The sequence below is a fragment of the Perna viridis genome, chromosome 1 (genome assembly GCF_037379345.1).
Source record: "Perna viridis isolate PV_CMFRI_1.1 ecotype Kerala chromosome 1, ASM3737934v1, whole genome shotgun sequence".
In the NCBI taxonomy this organism is placed as follows: Eukaryota; Metazoa; Mollusca; class Bivalvia; order Mytilida; family Mytilidae; genus Perna; species Perna viridis.
In genome coordinates this window covers 66832880-66853236 of record NC_142445.1, presented here as the reverse complement: position 1 = coordinate 66853236, position 20357 = coordinate 66832880, and the positions used below count along the sequence as shown (strand labels likewise).

Sequence of the window (20357 nt, the reverse complement as noted above, 5' to 3'; positions counted from 1 at the left end):
GATCATAAAATAGATATTCAACAATATTGCAGACTAAACATACATATCATTTCCAACTTTGTCATGCACAATCAAGTTTTACGTCATTAACTTTGAAAGTCATCTAGTTCTGGGGTACTAATATCAAAGGTTTAAAGATGTAAGAACAGTAGTGAGTGCACCCACGTATTGGACACAGATTTGGACGGAATCTATCAAGGGGTTTCAGAGGAGTTGCACTCACAAGGTATTTTGCCAAGTTATGAACAGATGAAAACAGTGAAAGTCCCCTTTGATTTCTTCTACAAAATTTGTTGATTAAAAATTGTAATATAGTATGCACATCTTCACCTTATAACAGTACATCGTACCAAATTTGGAAGGAATCTGTCACCACTCTAAATATGCTCAGTTAAGTGGCAATTCACATATTCTAATTATTATGATCAAGGGTTTGAAGCTAAATGATAAACCAGGTGACAAGGGGTAGGTAACAAGTGGGCATTTACAACAAACAAATGGTTGTCCAGTCCATACAAAACAGTAGAGCACCATATCCCTTGTATTTCTCAATAAAAACAACTGATATAGAAACAACTGAAAACCACAAAACTCTGACAGAGATAAATGGTACAAAACTTGCTTTATAATTATCAGTATGTAAGTTTAGGGGACAAACAGTTTATTTCATTAACGTTTGCAACTCAGAATGAATTTTTATCTACACCAAATTTTGGTGATCAAAGGTCAGAATATTTCATTTTAAACTTATTCCAGCCCAATATTTCCATATTGGGGTTGATGCCAGAGAGTTATATTTTCATTGCTAAATAGGCCAAGATAATCATTTTAAGGTTTAAAATGCCAACAATGACCACACAATACCATTGTTTGACCTCACAATTTTAAGGTCACATTAAAAAGAGTGTGAAAATTGTGACTTCGAGAAATAACCTATAAACATGAGGGTGTGGATTCTTATACAGTATTTTGAAAATAATTTCTGAATAAAATCCTTGATGTGGACCATTATACAGTTTCCATTGTATACCACAAAGTGATATCTGGATGACTAATTTGATACATTAGAATTAGTAAAGGTTTTGTACATCTTAAAAATCTTCATAATAAAATCATGAACAAATCTTGAGATGATGTATATTTCTAGTCACAACTGGGAAATTTGGAGCATATTTGACTTTGGGAAAGAGGCCCAAAGTTAGACCTAAAATGAAGGGCAGAGAATCAATATAAACATTTGACTTTGGGAAAGAGGCCCAAAGTTAGACCTAAAATGAAGGGCAGAGAATCAATATAAACATACCTCTATAAAATGTTCCTTACCTAGAGCATAACTGTTCAGTATAAACACTCCATTGGTGTTGCCAGTAGAATCCTCAACACATACCTCTTATAACATGGTCCTTACCTTGAGCATTACTGTTCAGTATAAACACTCCATGAGTGTTACCAGTAGAATCCTCAACACAAGTGTAAAATGGGTGAACACCATACAGATTGGCCATCTCCTGAAAAATCAGTTGAAGTGTTCAAAACTTTTCTGGTGGATAAATACATTTTGTAATTATAAAGATTGCTCTAGGCTTATCCATTGAATATTACTTTTGTCCAGCAGAAAAATCTTTTGAACAGCTGGGCCAAGGTGTCATTTAAATTCAATTAGACTAAATGAACAGTTGTAGATGCTTAGGCAAAAATACACAACCGTAAAATGTTCCTCAATTTACAGTTTTGGTTTTTTTTTTCAATATTGGCTTAGCTTCTTGGGTTTATGATGTCATATTGTACATGTATATCTATAATTTTAAATTACAACTTAGGATGGCACCAATTTATAATAGCTGCCCAGGAAACCTCTAGCATTGCTCATGCTGGAGTAGAGCTACAGGTACAATGTAATCCCTTTTTGGGGTTTCGGCTAGTTGCATTATTTCAATCAATGACTGAGCTTTACTATCCACACATACCCCAAGTAAAGTATGGGTCTGCCTAAAATTCAGGCAGGCTGTAATTCATCATACGTCAAGACAAGCAACAAACCACATATGTTACCTCCTAAAAATGATTTTTTCCTGCAGACATTTCCTTGGATCTGCTATATACCTTGACCAATTTTCGACTGGCTGTAGAATCAAAATTTTGGCTGGAAAATTTCCCATTAGTTTCTATAGTAGATATGTAACCAAACTTCAAGTGTAATATCTCCAGAGAACAACTTTCATTTGCATTCTTATAATCAAATACAGTTTCTACGACCTACTCAAAAATTATAATAAAAGAGTCTTGGTAACAAGATATGCCTGAATAATTAATCATAAGCTTCTGCCCGGTTTTAAGGTAGTCCGAATTTTCTCTGACTCTGCAACCCTCCTTTTTATTTGGGCAGTGATATGTCGGGTTATCCCAATAAGAGGAGGGCTGCAGGGTCAGAGGAAATTTGGATGTTTTAGGCCAGTTATTATAAGACAGAGCTGCACTAAGTGCTATTCTCTGTAAGAATCAGGCTGTGGGGGATCATAGTGGAAAAACACACAAGTTTTCCGTGAATTCCTAATCGAAATGTTATCTGAATTAATTTCTACTTTTAAGAAGAGCAAGGAGTTAAATATAAAGTCTTGAGAAGAGTCAGAATTTGGAGTTATTTTCAAAGGGAGATAACTCACTTTTCCACATAGATCCGAAATATACGTCTCAGTTTGTATCTTCACAATTCCAGCTTATATTTTTTATTATTTTGAAGTTTGTTATAAAATTTTATAGTTGCAATAAACATCCAAATCATGAAATGATTGTAAATAAATCCATATAAATATAGCGACTATGGCAAGCCAAAGAGGACAAAAATTAATGTTTTCTAATATTAAAAATGATTTTTTAATATTACAAATTAATTTTTTAATATAACAAATTTGATTTATAATATTACAAAACCCTTTTTTAATATTAAAAAATCCTTTCTTGATATTAAAAATTCAGTTGAGTTTCTAATATTAAAAAATGATTTTTTAATATTAGAAATTGATTTTCTTATATTAGTAAATGGATTTGTCCTATTCAGTTACGATTTTTTAATAGTAGAAAATCATTTTGTAATATTAAAAAAAATGTGACTGATTTTGCAATATTGCAAAGTGACTTTTTAATATTACAAATTCATGTTCTAATATTACAAATTCATTTTCTAATATTACAAATTCAATTTGTAATATTACAAAATGTGTAATATTTTTTTATAATATTACTAAATCAGGAATTTGTAATATTACAAAATGAATTTTTAATATTACAAATTGAATTTCTAATATTAAAAAATCTTTTCTAATATTAAAAAAAATGACTTTGTCCACTTTGGCTTGTCATATAGAGACTATACAGAGCGATTCAGTATTTTTTTTAGGACGGACGGACATCACAAAGTGATGACAATATTTACTCCCTCAGTTGAGCCCTAATCAACGTTATGACTTGCATGACTGTAAAGTCACGTTAACCACTGTTAAATTCCCCGCCAGTTTTTCATTAGTAAAATCTTAACTAAATACCACTCAGGAAAGAATTTTACACATCGAAACGGTTAGAAAATACCTTAAATGTCTATGCAGCTATCGTTTAATTTTCAAAATAAATACTGCAACGAAGGGAAGCTAATATTATACAGGTAGAATATTACAGTCAAGAAGATATTGATAACAGACTGACTGTCACGTCATAATTCAATACTTGAGCCTGCAAAGAGGTCTATACAAAGACAGGGTAATCAAGGGAATCAAGGTTATAGCGGTAATCAGAAGAATGTAATCCAGGGACCAAGGCCAGACATGGAAAACAGACATACACAACAAAGAACATAAAGTAACTAAAATCATACATACAAAGTAACAAAAGCAAATGAGCAACTGGGACTCCACTAAAAACTGGGAGCATGGACCAGGTGCACCGGTAGGGTAAGCGTCCTCTGCTTTTCTGGAAACAACCACCAAGTTGCTCATAAAAATTCAAGTCCGGGGTAGACGAAAGAGGAAAGGAAAACTATGACACGTTGAACAAATAAGTTTTCATGGCGCAGATGGATACACCGTAGCGATCTACGAGAAAGAAAGCATTTGAATTCGAATCAATTTTTACCCACATGTATGTAAACATCTTCCATAATATAAATAATATTAGATGCCTGCTTGATAGGCGTAGATTCATGCAGGGTGCACCCCCTCCCCAAAACAAAAAAAAAAATGCATGGCAAATTTTAAAAAAATGGGGCATTACATCTTTTTTTTTCAGCATTTATACCTATTTTTTTGCCTCGCTTCGCTCAACATTTGATTCTATTAACACCTCCTCCATAACTTGAAATAGTGGATCCGCCTATGTTTGCGATTGACTTGTGGAAGTTTTTTTTGTTGTTTAGCTTTTTGTGGATGACTGTTCCGTTGGCAATCATACCACATCTCCTATTTTTAATCCAATCTTTAACTTACCGTCCAACCAGGAGCCTGATCTCTAGAAAACATAGGCCATGTTTTGTAGTTCATGTCATGCTTAAAAGTTTTGTGAATATTTTCTCCAAAACCATAGACATTTTCAGATGGAAGCTTCGTAGATATTTGGAGAAACTGGTCAGTGAGTGTTAGCCCACCAACACTAGAGTCAAATCTGGAAGTAGTAATATAATACATGGTCAACATAGTTGTACTTAACTAAACCAGTAGCTATAGTCTATTTAACTGAGAGGGCTAATATTGTTATGTATAAAAGATTATAAATAATTACAGTGTATATTTCCAATATTTTATTATGCATCTTACGGAGTGGAGTCGAGCAAAGTGAGAGTAAAAGTTTAAAGGGTATAACAAAAACAAAGAAAAAATGATTTTAGTAAATTCTCCCTTTTTGATAAATTAAAGATAATTGTTTTAATTTAAAAAAGTTGAAACACTGAAATAAGACTGAAAATGCCGATAACAAACATAAAGAACATAGCTCAATGTTAAATAAGCTACTGCTAAAATTTGGAAAAGCTCCCATTTTCAAATGATAGAAAAATATCTCAGAATGTTTCAGGACGTTTATGTAGTTTTTAACTGGGTAAATTGAAAATAAAAACAAAATCCATTGAATACAATGTTATAAATTATTCCCTATATTTGTGAAACTAAGCTCTTTATCTAAAATAAATGTTATTTTAAATAGCAAATCAACAGCCATTATGAGCATGTCCTCCACATTTGTGTTGAATTATTTTAAAACTAGAGATAAAAGTCTTCAATATTTAGCAAAGTCATGTAAATCATAAAAAATATACCGTTTAAATATTACTGTCATTATGTTACTTGTATTATTTCTATCTGTTGTAACAGGCCATTATCATGCATTGTATGAATTATTGTACTGTATTGTATAAAAACATCGAGACTATCTAGGTTTTAAATTCAAGACTGTGCTCGAGGTTGTAAAATGTTAAAGGTTAGATATCTTATCCAAACATATTTTCCTTATTTATATTTCGGAAGAAAAAGACAAATTTCACACTGTATCTAATCAACTTAACGCCATAACGCCAGACACATAATGTTGCAGCATGAGAAAAATAAAGGGAATTTTAAGAAATGCTCTGGCATAACGTATGAGTTGTGACACGAAAACTCCATACCCAGGTGCTGAAGGAATGTTGCCACAGATGAAAGGAAAGTTGACAATACGGTATGAAAAGTCATCAAGTTTGTCGTATTGTTTGGTCAATAGTTTTCCTTAGCAATCTATCTCTAAGTGTAGGTGAAGATATGATGATGCTGACTTCACAGTGTCTGTAGTATCCACTATCTCAAATTCTTTAGGTTGGATGCGATGTATACAATCCCCGAAACTATGATTGTTTAGCGATAATACGTCATCCATATAGCGGAAACTGAGATTAAAGAATCTAGCTAAACGACATTTCTTCTTTTGGATCCAGAGGTCAGGAAGTTGAAGAGCACAATTAGTTCCCATTGCCGACCGTTTGTTGAAAAACGTGTCCAGCACGCTGGACAAATATGATGTCAATCAAAATTTCCAGTATTTTGAAAACGTCTTCCTCAGTATATTTGGAAGATGATTTGGAATTATTTTTTTTTACAAAGTATGAAGAATCCCTACCAAGAACTACATATTTATATCCAAGTGTCTTTTTGGAATAACAACGATGTATAATGTTTTTGGCTCGGGATTTTAACTTAATATGGGGAATAGAAGTATAAAGAGTTGAAAAATCATAGGTTTTAATGCTATTGTATTCTGATAATAATCTTGAATTGAGGGTTTTCCAGAAGATCTTTCGAATGCTTCAGGATCCATATTGAATTAATACCACTACGGAATTAACAAGTGTCGTGATGGGACTGGAGACCCTCTTTTACAGCTATGAGAATAGTAGTTACAAATTTTGAAAGAGGTTTTGTGGTACATTATGCAGATCCAGCTATGTAGTGTTTGTATGGATTCTGTGGAGTTTAGGAACTCAGTAAATAAAGGTAGATCACAATTATCGTCTTTGGTAGAGAGACTTTGGCACAGATTTATTGTTTTCCAGTATCTCTTCTTTGGAGAGTGTTGTACATTTGTAGCAGTATAGGTCTTATTATTGTTGTTATTATCTACGTCTACCTCTGATAATTAACATTAACTGGATTTAATACGTTTTGCAGACAAAAGCAATGTTGTTTTGGGCTTTGTCTGTTGATACGACAACATATTTGTTATGTTTAGTCGACAATGGTTTTGCTACATCATGGTCTTTGAAAAATCATGTAGTATTGACACTCATTGACCTACTTAAAACTTTCATACTTTCAAAATTTAAGACTTCATAGCCTTTAACCACTGACATAGAATCAATGTCTTTTTGTTCATGTTTAATTAATTTTCATGCGCAGTCCTCCATGACATCCATATATGAACTTCTAATTTATAATTCCAATTTATGGAGCGTTGTTCAAGTACTTGGTTTCGAAAGGACCTTACAGAGAGATTCGTTTTCGGTGATGTTTAAATCTCCCGTAATGACGTGACCGGAAGGAACATATTTGAATGGAGAGTTTTTGCAAGAACAGTCAGGTGGTTTAGTCCATCCTCCCAAGTCAGGGTTTGAGTCCACCCTCGCTCCCTCAAACCCCTGACATCACTCATTCATATTTAGCGGGTATCATCCAGCGCCATCTAGTGAGTTACTTAAATTTAACCCGATCCAAAATCCAATCAAATCACTCGTAACAGAAAGTCTTGTTAACTTACAAAATTGCAACACATAACGTCATTTATTTCAGTAAAGACTCTAAACAGAATCAACAGTTATCATTTTTGCCCATATTACATCATTTGTAACATCATACAACTTTCAGTTACTATATCGGATCGTCCATTACCTCGTATTATTGTTTACCTTTCCACAGACAGTTTATGTTAAATCGATTTTCATTGGTGCTTTGCATCCGGAGAAGCAACCAATCGAAATTGGCTGGACGATACCCGCCAAATATGAATGAGTGATGTCAGGGATTTGAGGGAGCGAGGGTGGACTCAAAACCCTGACTTGGGAGGATTGGTTTAGTCTTGAAGTCCTCAATCTCGAGGTCCTGCAATAGTCTTATCTAATTGAAAATTTTGGATGCAATAGGATATGTAATAATCGGTATTGATTTGTCTTTGAAATACGGGGATTTTTTTGTGATAGTAGTGGAAGAAATGATCTTTTTTCTTCATTCTGACCTTTAACTCAAACTGGTTTAGAGAGTCCATGGAAGCCAATATCCAAAATGACGGCCACAAGTCTGTATAATGATAAGGTAGGTTCAGAAACAGGAGTGTCAAGACTTGTTTTGTAAAGGGAGTGTAGTACACCAGCAATGCTCGAGGCTGTCTGGCAAGCTATTTTCTGACTTGGTGCCATCCTAACCTCTAGCATCTAACACGTTGAAAGCCACCGCAAATGTGAATTAGCTAAACATGCTTTTTAAAATATTTTAAGACTTTTATTTATATAAAAGAAGTTTAACCTACCGGAAATCGAGCGATAAAAATCCTAAATGTTTCTTAAATACCTAGAAAACATTTGTAATGAAGACAAGTGTCAAAATGACCAGCAATTTTGAATTAGGTCACTATTTTAACGGAATACAATATATTTTTGATAAAACGAACTTAACGTTGGTAAAGGCAATTCCTTGGTTAATTTGATATGTTCGTTTCGCACATTTTAAAATCCGTAATTTTGTCAACCGGAATTACACACTCAAAAAGCTAAAAACCAAATATGAAGTTCATTTTAACTGCATTTACAAAGGATTTCCAGGATTGATGGATTTTCTCATCAGGTAGGTTTTTCTTCAGTTCAGTCACCTTCTCCCGTGCAATGGTAAAGAAACTGTATAAAACGTTTTATATGGTAAATAGTTTACTATAATTCTGCCGATTTCAAGGAACGTCGGAACGATCGTTATGCAATATGGCGCTCGGAAGTAAGAGGTTGGGGTATGGAGGAACGGAATTTCAACCTCTTACTTGTAGGAGAAGGAGTGTAGTAGAATGTAAATATAGAATAGAGTTTAGTGCGAATGTGATGAAGTCCAAGAGCATTTTGTTTGAAAGGAAGGCGACCATCTATGGAGACACGGCTTGCCTCTCAGATGATGGCGGCGATGGCCATGATTCCTTATCCGTCTTTGATTTTTTGTCAAATAAATTCATCACATATATGCTATTGTTATATTGGCTTGAAAGGTTTACTATATTTTGATGTTGTCATTGCACCCGTAAGGTATTGTAGTACCCAGTCTGTGTATCCACTATTCCTCTCTTTCCCTACGATAGCTTTCACTTACGACAGGAATACATGTATTTGTTGGATGGTATATTTTTTTCAAGAATACGAACTTTCATAGAGAGGATTGAACGATCCTGTTGATTAAAATGCTGATAAACTGTGTTTTACCGACATCTACTAGACCGCATAAGTTACTCAAGTTCAGATTGCAGAGGCACATACACGAGTTTATATAAAATAAATACGTACATATTCTAATGCAGTGTCTTGACAAAACAAAATATTGCCGAACTTTTTTTGCTTAAATAAGTGTTTAGTTCGCCCGGCCTACATTTTGCAAAATTGTTATCAACTACATTTTCAGAGCGCCCTATTGTTCACGGTCCTATCGGTTTGTTATCATAATGCAAAAGATCATTCCTCCCGTAAGCAAGCATAAACACCTGTTAATATTAGGCTTAGAATATCATGTGGTAGGGTTACGGTAAGCGCGGTCCCACGGACTCCCAGAAAGGAAGGCTAAAGAAAAGGGGGAATCAAAAATATTCTCACACAAATGCACACAATTGAAATTTTGTCAAAAAGAGGTCTAATTAGATCCATCAAGATCATGTGTTAAAAGAGTCCTGAGATTTTGGGGATGCATTGAGTCGACATATCAGCCCGTAAGCTTATAAGTTAATTCAACTTACATTTTTCTTCCTGTGGACCGACGCAAAATTTCAAAGGCAAAATTGTCTCGGTTGGTAACTTTAATTTCGTATTTCAGACTGGAAGCTTCAGTCTTTACATTCGGGGTGTTGAGTTCCATTGGAACTTCATATCTTGAGCTTGCCTTATCATATAGCTGCAAGGAGAGAACAAAATAATAAAAGCTGATCATGATACAATAAGTCGTAGTAGAAATTGGAGAGAAACGACGCTCGTTTTGCTTCTGTTTATGTATACAATTCTTTCTGAAAGTCATGCATAAGTTTATTCATCAATTTTTTTTAATTATTATTCCTAGATACATGTATCATAGAATCGCTTAGAATAGACTGTGTATACTAAGGTATAAAATAGTTCACACATTTTGGCGAGAAAATTCCTCTTTGTAGTAGAATTCAAGTAAAATTTTGCTTTATATATTTACTAAGTCATACTTAGGTAATTCAAATATCAACAACATTAACAGATCTGAATAACACACAACAATCAAAACTAAATGAAGGAGAATGTTAACTTTATCTCTCCTCTCAAAACAAATCAGACTATTTCTAATACACTTAAACAGAATATATGGGCGTGCAGTCTGGTGGATGATGAACGGATTTGGTTGACCATGTCGGACTAATTTTTTTTTAAATCGGTTTTACGTATTCTTATTGTGGTTTGACATAATTGATTTTCCCTCCGTGTAATTTACGTGCATTTTTAAATGTTTTACGTCAAAGCATCATTTTTCAAATACTGGTGAAAGAATTTTGGATACTTTTTTGGTGTCAATTTTTTGTTGTTAAATATCTTAATAATCAATCGGTGTCTACTTTTAAAAATGTTATGCGTATACTGAAGGTCAACAAAGTTTGGATAAATATTATTAACCCTTGTTTAATTCTATTCTTGAATACTTAAGGATCCAAGACGTGCCACTTTACAATATACACTGTTTGTCTTAACTTAAACGGTAAGTCGGGTCATTGGACAAGACACTTTTGTAAACAGTTTAGTTTTCATATCAGCACATACTAAACCTATAACATTGAGATGAAAGATCAAGTGATATCGGCTTTACCACCAACAAAACATCGTATACTTCTGCACGAGACTCCACTCACAATCACCATGTAAGATTGTGTATCCATTTATCCTATTGTTATTCTTGTTATTATATACAAAAGTTGAGCAATCGGGATTCTTTTCATTCATATACATGTTAAAAAATAGAATTACTACAGTAGTTTTACCTTTTACAAGAGAAGGTAAAGAACTGGTAGAGAGAATAAAAGTGTACAAAATGAAAGAACTTTTCAGTTTTAAACTAGGGTTAACTAATATTCTTAGTGAACACCAGACATCCTAATATTCGCTTCTTCGTGCATTCTCACAATTTAAGGCTAAGTATGAGAAATTTGATTAAGAAATTAACTTGTTATTGTCGGCCAAGAGTGCATCTCTCTCCTACACACAATCCAATCTGGTATCGAAAGTCCACAATCCTCCTCTTAAGTTTATCATAGTGTAAATTGATCTTACAGACATTCTACTACGAGGTTTTACGGGAAAAAATATAGATGTTTCTTTATTATGAGTAATTAAGGAAACATAAATGAATTTTGTGGTTTATACCACAAAATGCATACACACATACCTTGAAATGGGCAAGATTTTCTCCAAGGAACTCTACCTCGAACGTTGGTTCTGAAAATTCCGGACTCATTGATTCAAAAGGTGTTTTTCCTTTCTGCTGAAGACCAACTCTGTAACCTAAAAGTGTATCTATGTTTGATTTTTCGGCCGAAAATCCATATGCTTCGTTTACAGGAAAGAAACACGACGGAACTCCAACTTCTGTAGGGCTATGGTAAATACAATTCCTTTCCTTACAAGCATTTTCAGTGACTGTGTCACTGTCAGGAAAGCAGTCGATCCTTTGGGTTTGCCTTTCCGGGGCATTGGGTGGTAAGTTCGAACTACCACCATCGTCTTTGGATCGAGTGTCCTTTCGTTTGTCCTCTCTGGTGGCATAATAAGCCACTGGTGCCAAGATGGCCACCAAAACTACAATTGCTAAAACACCTAATGCAACACGCCTTGGACTCAATGTTTTGCCCATTTTGTCCAATATAATGATTTTTGTTTCACTTTTAACACCTGAATTAAACTAACACAATATAATTTATTTGATCAGGAATCAGGCAATCCTCACGAAACAAATCCTGTATCACCCACAAAATTATTAAATGCCGAGAGCATCCATGACAAGAGCCTACAATATTAAATAAAGCGTATCTGAATAAGATACATGTTATCTGATAGTATATAACTGTCCGACATCTAGGGGGCTGTATGCTATGCTAGCTATAGTATATGTAACAAAACAACAGAAATATTCCATGATAACCAGATTAACATCAAGTAAAGCTACAGTAAGGTCTACAAGCTATATATATTGTATCATTGTTGGGAAAAAACTCAACGAACCCTTCGAGGGTAGAAGAGGGTGTCATTTGCACGGTTTTGTAAATACCATTTAGGCATCTATAGTAAAATCAGCAAAAACTGTGGTATGCACTGGTTCACGCATTAAACATGTTGTAATAGACGCTTGCATGAATTTCGGGGAAAAACTGAAGTAAATTTTTACAATCATCCTACATTTGCTACTTTGAGATATGCAAAGTACAAACATCTAATTTAAGAACGTAAATATATATAATTTAAATTGCCCTTGAACTTTTCAAACTGCTAACAGTACTATGAAATAAAAGAAACACATAATCGTAATGCTTACCTCGCGTAGAATTCTGCAACTGTTTTACATTACTCAATATTAGCCGGATATTGATATGATATATAACGCACGTCTATATTTTCATTCTCTAAAATCTTCAGGAGTGTGCATGAATATGTTACCTGTTATTTTATTTACAGATCACTTCACATTTTAAAGGATGTGATTTGTATTGTCAAAAAATGTTAAACATCCTGAAGATGTTATTTACATATAATTGTTTTTTAAGTTTTACAGTACTAAACTATATGACCCGCGTCATTGAACATTTGCTTTATCCTTTAAAGTTAATGTTAAGTGGCGGATCTATGATTTTACAAAAAGGGGCAAATCTTAACCCCCAAATTTATCTTCACACACACAAAAAAATATGTAAAAATATGCACCATAATAACTTTTCCTAATAATGCAATGCTCCACAGGAAATTTGTTAGATAGTTAATTGAACTGTCATTATTATTTTCTTGATATTTTTCAGAGATATAACATAAAGAATCCTGACAAAAGTGTAGTTGATTAGACTGATAATCAGTTACATGGAATCGATTGATTGGCCAAGTTACATGTAGTTTACAGTTTGATAGATGATTTTTGACTGGTAAGTGATCGGTTATGTTTCGCATTCTAATAGTCAGAAATAATTGAAGGTGCCTTAACGTATACGGTACTAATGGACCACAAACCGGTTGATTAAAAAAAGTAAAGACTAATTTAAGTAAGGGGTTTTTAACGTCCTTGACTACCCTGTCAGGTCTCGCACGGACGGTGAAGACTAATTAAGTTTTAAAACTAGAAAGTGCGAAAGGGATATCAAATGAAACCACGTACACCTTCCCCCTAAAAAAAACCACACACACACATAAGAAGTTGCAGGCGTTGTTGTGCTATGCATACCCCACTCGTACAGTTGATATCGGAGAGCGATGTATACAAAATCTATATAAAGCCACACACCAATTTTGAAATGATTCTTCTTTGGTAGCCGAGATAATTGCGACGAAAAGATATACCACCAACTCGTTAAATGGGGTATAAATATCAAACGGAGTTTCCATGTTACAGAACGTCCGTGCGTGACCCGACAGTGTAGTCAAGGACGTTAAGAAACCACTTACAGTGACACATTGTTGATTAATAAACCTGCTACAGTGAACTGCAGAGTGTAATTTAGAAATGATCATGGTGTAGACCCAGAATCTTTTAGGAAAAGGTTTGTGGCTGGAGGCAAAGGGTGGATGTTCATTCTTTTCATTGGTCAATTTTGCCCAAAAAGTTGTATGAATTGAATAAAGTTTTCAAACAAAAGGGGAGCTTCAACCACCAAAATCCTCATGTACATACCATGACCTTCATAACCATCCTGTTTATATTGTGGTTCTTTTTCCACCAATTTATTTACTGAATATATTAATTACAATATCCCATGGGAATTAATAAAGGTATTGCAGCCCTTCAATGGAAGTCTTGCTCTGCTGATGTCGTATTGTGTTTTTATGTCTTAAATCAAATGTATCATTATTCCATTTTAAGGCATATCTCCTAGTTCACTGTTAATATTTATGAACATCATGATCATGTTTTTGTGTCTTGCTATATTTAGGAATTATAATTGTAGCATGAATCCTAGTCACATTTCACCAACAAAACTTTAAAATTTGTATAGCTTGATTTCATCAGTAATGAAATTGGTTAAATTTTTGAACACATTACCACTGGGCAATACTGTCTCCATCAAGTGAACAAATCAGTAAAACAACTCCTTAGAATGGAAGGGTATAGAGTATTGACTTTTCAAGGAAGCAATCAGGTCCAATAGATTATACCTAATATTTTATTGTAACAGAAAAATGCAAATGTTAACAAATTATCATTTGAAACATCTATAAATAGCACTGTAAGGTATTAACACTGAGATTCAACTTCTATCACAGGGTTTAACAAAATAGTCTATAGCAGTCAAATGTCCTGATGTTTATTAACAGAACTTTTTACACTGATATTTAACAAGTTGTTTTACACTGACATTAGTCAATGACATGTTGCATTGTATCTGCTCACTTTCAGAAGTTTTAGGGTTGGTGTTCAATGCACAAAATAATATAATCCTTCCATTAGAAATCAAATTCCTCTATTTCATATTCTTCATGCTCCTCTTCCTGTGAGGTATTAATCTTTGATTGGCTGCTGCTGATGACATCATCAGTTCCCATAGAAACAGTCTTTTGATTCTGTTGCAGGACTGCTACTATCTGGGACACATTTTCAGTTTCATCTGAGTTAAGTTCTACATCTTTTTCATCAAGTTTTTCAGACCTACAAAGATACTTAGAGTTTGACTACAAAAAAAACTTTGAGCCGACAAGCATGATTTATTGACTAGATAATCTTATCGTTTGCACACCCATTATACAGTGTCAATTTTAATCAAATGCCATGTATTACAATCATATGTCACATGATTCTGATGTACATTTCAGGTGAAAATGTTTTGTACTGGATTCTGGCAGGTAATGAAATGGAAAAAGAAGAAGTACAAACAGTAAATGTTTTTGTTTACTTAGGGCTGCAATTTAAGTGAAACTTCTCATTTAATTTTGGCATACAGTTAGGAAAGCAACACATTCTGGTTACCAACATGATCATGGTTATAAGATTTACTGTTCCACTTGACAGACGCCTATGTAAGAATATACGAAAAAAATGACTGTAATACCAGATCTGATATAATTCACTCCACCACTACTTTACTCACTATTGCTTGGGGTGAATTAATGAACATAAATGGACAAGTGACAAACCTCAGTCTCTGTGAATTATTTCTTAACGGAAAGAAAAAGGTAAAAAAAGAACAACAATTTAAAGTAAAAGAAAATATAGTTTGTGGTTTTACTCTTCATATAATTTTTTTTTGTTATCAGGGTGACTTAAATGGTATGCTTCAATACGGAAAGATTACCTAAATAACTAAATTACTGAGTATTTGAATACAACACTGATATTTGAGACTTAGGTAATACAATGATTGCACAACATTACAGTGGTGTTATTACTTCTTAACACAGAGATATATAAATAGGCTGAAAATGTCAATACCAAATATATCATTGATAAGGAATTAAAAACAAGCTATGTAGAGCAAAGCATGTTACGACCCAGCCAGTCTGTTCACTTGAGGCAAGTTTTGACACACTAAACATAGGGACTTACAGTTCATTATGGCCACAAAAACTCATTGGGTCACAATATTGCACAATACTTTCATATTTAATATTTTTACAAAGGTCTGTTTCAGGGTGCATTCATGGATCACTCTGTACCTTATCTCAAAAACAGTAAGTTGTAAGGTTAATTTCTTACACTTGTTCTATACAATTGACACAGTTTTCAAAGTATATACCCTAAGGGTACTGTAGACTTAATCTGATAATAATCCACTGAGTGGTTTCAGTGATGCATTCTTAAGTTTTGATACAAGTACATCTTTCACATAAAACATGGGCAGTTTCAAAGGCCCCAAACATAATGAGAGGGAATGATTTAAACTCAGATTTGGGGTCAACTTGCTCTTTGTAATTAACTGTACCATTCTTCATTTCAACATTATTTAAAGAGTTTGCAACAAAACAGGTATGAAATTAATTTACAATCTTTAATTGTACACAGAATAATTCACGAGAGCAGCTATACTACAAGGTTTCACTTGTTAAATTTATATCACTATATATATATTTTTATAAAACATCAATGTCACTGGTAAACTGCCAAATGTACTTAAATGTCAAATTATTTCTGTTGATTTAAAATGGGCATAACACGATAAAGTACAAAATGGTGTCTGAGGAGTTGTCTTCACAAAGTAGACTTATTTTCTCTATTCAATAAAGGACAATAACACGTAAAGCATTACTTAAAATCTAAAGCAAAAATTAATAACACATTAATACCTTAATGTCAGTCGGGCTTTTGAAAATCTGCATACATCTTGTAGAAATGTGATCTGACCTGGAAATAACAAAACAAAGGACAAGCTAAAAAGTCTTCACTTAAAATTCAATAATTTTTGTTTTTCCTGACATTCAAAACTAGTTTGAAATCATGTCAATTTCATTTGTATCTGGTTACTTGAATGGTTGTCTCATGGACATTTCCCTAACATGATCCCCACTGTACAGGTATATATTCAAAACCAGTAATAGACTCACCAGGATTATGTAGAGTTATATTGATAAGTGACAGATAGGGCAGAACTTCAGTCTGTAACACCACTGGGGGACAACCACAGCCTGTAATGATAAAAACAAAATTAAGGAAGAACTTCAGCCTGTAATACCACTGGGGGACAACCACAGCCTGTAATGATAAAAACAAAATTAAGGAAGAACTTCAGCCTGTAATACCACTGGGGGACAACCACAGCCTGTAATGATAAAAACAAAATTAAGGAAGAACTTCAGCCTGTAATACCACTGGGGGACAACCACAGCCTGTAATGATAAAAAAAACAATTGTCACTTGAAATTATAGTTATGATGAAGTTTTCCATTTTTTGGGGATATGAAACCCTGGCCCGGACCATTATCATATTTCTCAAGCAGTCGCTACTATGTATACAAATTAGAGACATTTTGTCAGCGGTGAGAAATGTTAAAGAACTGATTTCCTTTCGTTAGCTGGAAGGATTCGTAGGTCGTTGTAGCTCATGTTAGTTCTGCTCTGCTTTAAGTGATTTATTGTATTCAGGCCATGTTTTAGGATTTTGGTGTATCTGAATTATCACTCTACTGATGCTTTGATATTTTTTGCTGATATTTGTCTTTATTGTGTATGTATGCAAATATGATATAGTATGATATTCTATGTATACTTAAATGCAGAATGGCATCTAGGAATAAAGTATTGACAACTTCACTGTAGGAATACAAGATCAATGTTCATTAAACATAGTTTCTATTTTTGGGAGTTATCAATTTATCTGAACCATTGCATTCTTGACTTTTTATGGTTTCTATGGAAACTTTACATTTCATGGGGCATTTACTTAGATACATTAACATACATTATTTTAACCCTAATAACCTCATATAATCAGAATCCAACATGACATTGCTCTTATCAAGATAGTATTATTCATAATAAAATTGAGCCAAACAAAACAAATCTCTTGTTCCAATAAACTGTCAACAGATTAGAATAGTTGTTAACAACAATGCCTATATTACATAATGAGATCAAAGCAAATTTGTTGTACTTTATGTCCCTGTAAAATGTAGATAAAATGAGCTATTGTTGAAGATTTATTACTTTAAATGTAACAAATTTAGTTTGTTATCGAAAAAAGTGCAAGGACCACTGTTGTCTTAACTTATCAATAAAAGGAAATGCAAAGAATATTAGCTTAGTAGCATGATTCAGGAACATTTCGACTGAGCAAATAGAATTAGTCGGATCAAAACAAAACTGATAAAAATATTTACTTACATGTACTTTTAAATAAACTTCGACCAGATTCTGCATTCTGTCGGGACTGTTGAAAATAAGAATCGGCAGATAAGTTAAGGTAGATTGAAAGTTAAATTTTTGCCTTTCAAAGGCAATAACTCTAACAAGGAGTTGTTTAACAATTTTGACTGGAGGATCAATTCATCAATTGAAAGTTTTTATCTATTATAGTTATCAAGATATTGGCTTAAATCTGCTAAAAACATCATTTGTAGGACAAATTTGATCCCTTGCAAACTATTGTTGGCCATGTACTGGTAATAAGGATCATTTTAGCAATTGAAAGAATTAAGCTAAACCTGGCCATTTTGGAGAAGTATGAGAAAAACTTTTAACCCCTTTGTTCTATTTTTAGTAAATGTGGCCATGTTTTTTTCGATGGATCAAAAATCCCCTCATCAGATCTATACAGAAAACCCTAAGGAATTTTCCTACTACATTTTGTTCTTTTGGTCAGGTAGTTTCAAAGGAGAAATTTCTTAAAGAAACAACATTAAAAAGAAGACAAAAACATTGAAAAAGGCAATAAATCCAACATGGCAGCACAGATTAAAATCAAAATTTGACCAATGATAGATCTCATCATGCTAAACACTTTAATCCTATGTCAGAATTTGGCTAACCCAAACAGTTTTGGAGATATGCGAAAAAACTCTCTCTGACCCATATATTCTACTTTAATTGGGGGCCATGTTTTTCAATGGATCAAAAATCCCCAGACCTGTCCTATGCAGAATACCCAAAGGAACATTCATGCCAAATTTGCTTCCAATTGGTCAAGTAATATCAGAGGCTGAATTTTTGAAAGAAAAAACATTAAAAATAGGGCAATAACTCCAACATGGATTAACAAATTAAAACGAAAATTAGACCATAAATAGGTCTCATCAAGCTAAACACTTTCAACCTCACAGAATTTTGCTAAACCTAATGATTTTGGAGATGTATGTGAAAAACTTTCGTCTGACCCCTATGTTCTATTTTTAGTAACAACAGCCATGTTTTTTTAATGGATTGAAAACCCCCAGATCAGAAATTTGGCATGATTTTTAAACAATTTTAATCAGGGGAAACAATCTATATTTAGTGGTGAATTCTAGGAAACTGACACACAGAAATGTCTTTTCACAAGACATTCCTTCATGTATATAAAATGTCATTCTATACAAAAGCTGAAAACAAAAGGACAAATTCAAGTAATCATTATCAATCCTTACATATCACCCAACTTCATAATAGAGTATACTTATCTGCTTAAATGCAATTTTTACTAATCCTTCAAAGTTTCAAATTTTTTTTGGACCTGACATCTACATAACACTATAAATGTCTATACAGAATACTATCAATTCATTTACTTGTTGTCATTAACCAGCTAGCAACTCATGAAAATAGATGTAACCTTAGGGTTTTCAAAAAGACGGCTGTCAAGATAGGACATTTGACTGGTGTCAAATAGTAACTTAAATATAATCATTTGTTATACATTCATTGTTGAAAATGCAAATACATATTTGATTTCCATCAAGAACATCTTAAAATATTTTTCTTATATAGCATTCAATCTTACTATTTTATTTGCTGTATACCACTGAGGTTTATGTAATGGTCGCCATCCAAACCCAGAACCACCAACATCATGTCGTTTTCTTCCCGAGTTACAATGGATTATTCCCCTGGTAGCTACTGATGCAGCATAATCTTGTAATGCTGACCTGGACTATAAAATTTTTGAATTATTAGAATTTGCTACCAAGGCAATGCTTGGGACAAAGACTTGACCCATAAAAATGGACGCAACACCATAGATAATGCAAATGAGCAAAAGAATAAACACAGAAACTATTAAAATAATAAAACAGCAAACTCGCCTCCATTTAAAACTGGGAGTATAGACCAGGCGTACTTGGAGGATTAGGGTAAGAACATATTTTGAATTAGTTGTAACAATCTATTTTTTAGCTTCTTAACACAATTTACAGCCCAGTCAACAGTGAGATAATCAGCATCGCTGAGATACTTTGTAGACCTAACTTATCTTTGACACAACTTACAGCCCAATCAACAGTGAGATAATCAGCATCACTGAGATACTCTGTAGACCTAACTAAATCCTCTATATCAGTATAAAACTCCAAATAATTCTGGTGAAGATATGCAGTAAAATACTCTCCTGATAAATGGCACTTCTCTATCACCTCCTGTCAATGAAAAAAAAGTAGTAGAGACATATTAAACATCACTGATACTGGCAAGCTCATATTCTATATTTTATCAACAATATTTCATCTTTTTCCTATTGTTCTAATGCCCGAAAGGCCACTGCCATAAAACAAAATATACTTTTAATTTCCAATGGCAATTCCATAGTCAGTCAGACTGTTTCAAAGGCTCAACTAAACACCATTAACATCATTTGAGCTCACTATTAAATTTCCACTTTAAAACTGTCAATAAAAAATGCTATAACATTGTACACATATTTGTTTTAAAGATTTTTTGTTATATATGTACATGTATACCATAATACATGTACCTTGTAAAAAGGCCAAGAAAAAACAGGCTTAT

The 20357-nt window shown here is 33.4% G+C and overlaps 2 protein-coding genes and 1 long non-coding RNA gene across 7 annotated transcripts in view; 1 reads left to right on the top strand and 2 right to left on the bottom strand.

Moving 5' to 3' along the window:
• Positions 1-12449, bottom strand: part of LOC148629947 (maltase-glucoamylase-like) — a 66889-nt gene extending 54440 nt beyond the window's left edge. Inside the window, exons 1-5 of the mRNA XM_088560121.1 lie at positions 12291-12449; positions 11148-11765; positions 9487-9641; positions 4476-4650; positions 1409-1508 (exon numbers count right to left, since the gene is read on the bottom strand). Of these exons, the coding sequence (XP_088416247.1) occupies positions 1409-1508; positions 4476-4650; positions 9487-9641; positions 11148-11612 (895 nt within the window). The 5' untranslated portion in view covers positions 11613-11765; positions 12291-12449. The remainder of the gene's footprint in view (positions 1-1408; positions 1509-4475; positions 4651-9486; positions 9642-11147; positions 11766-12290) is intronic.
• LOC148629946 (uncharacterized) lies at positions 8231-16494 on the top strand. Its single transcript, XR_015918342.1, has 3 exons — positions 8231-8345; positions 12769-12888; positions 14768-16494. It is a non-coding gene; the product is annotated as an uncharacterized LOC148629946 (long non-coding RNA).
• Positions 14106-20357, bottom strand: part of LOC148629945 (cell cycle checkpoint protein RAD17-like) — a 38175-nt gene continuing 31923 nt past the window's right edge. For 3 of the 5 annotated variants that reach the window (XM_088560135.1, XM_088560152.1, XM_088560144.1), the window contains 6 exons: positions 19844-19990; positions 19360-19509; positions 17769-17814; positions 16493-16573; positions 16235-16292; positions 14106-14603 (listed from right to left, as the gene is read on the bottom strand). In XM_088560135.1, the coding sequence (XP_088416261.1) occupies positions 14402-14603; positions 16235-16292; positions 16493-16573; positions 17769-17814; positions 19360-19509; positions 19844-19990 (684 nt within the window). In that variant the 3' untranslated portion in view covers positions 14106-14401. Of the gene's footprint in view, positions 14604-16234; positions 16293-16492; positions 16574-16727; positions 16775-17768; positions 17815-19359; positions 19510-19843; positions 19991-20357 lie in introns of those variants that run through there. The other 2 variants (XR_015918341.1, XM_088560162.1) reach the window with 2 other exon arrangements.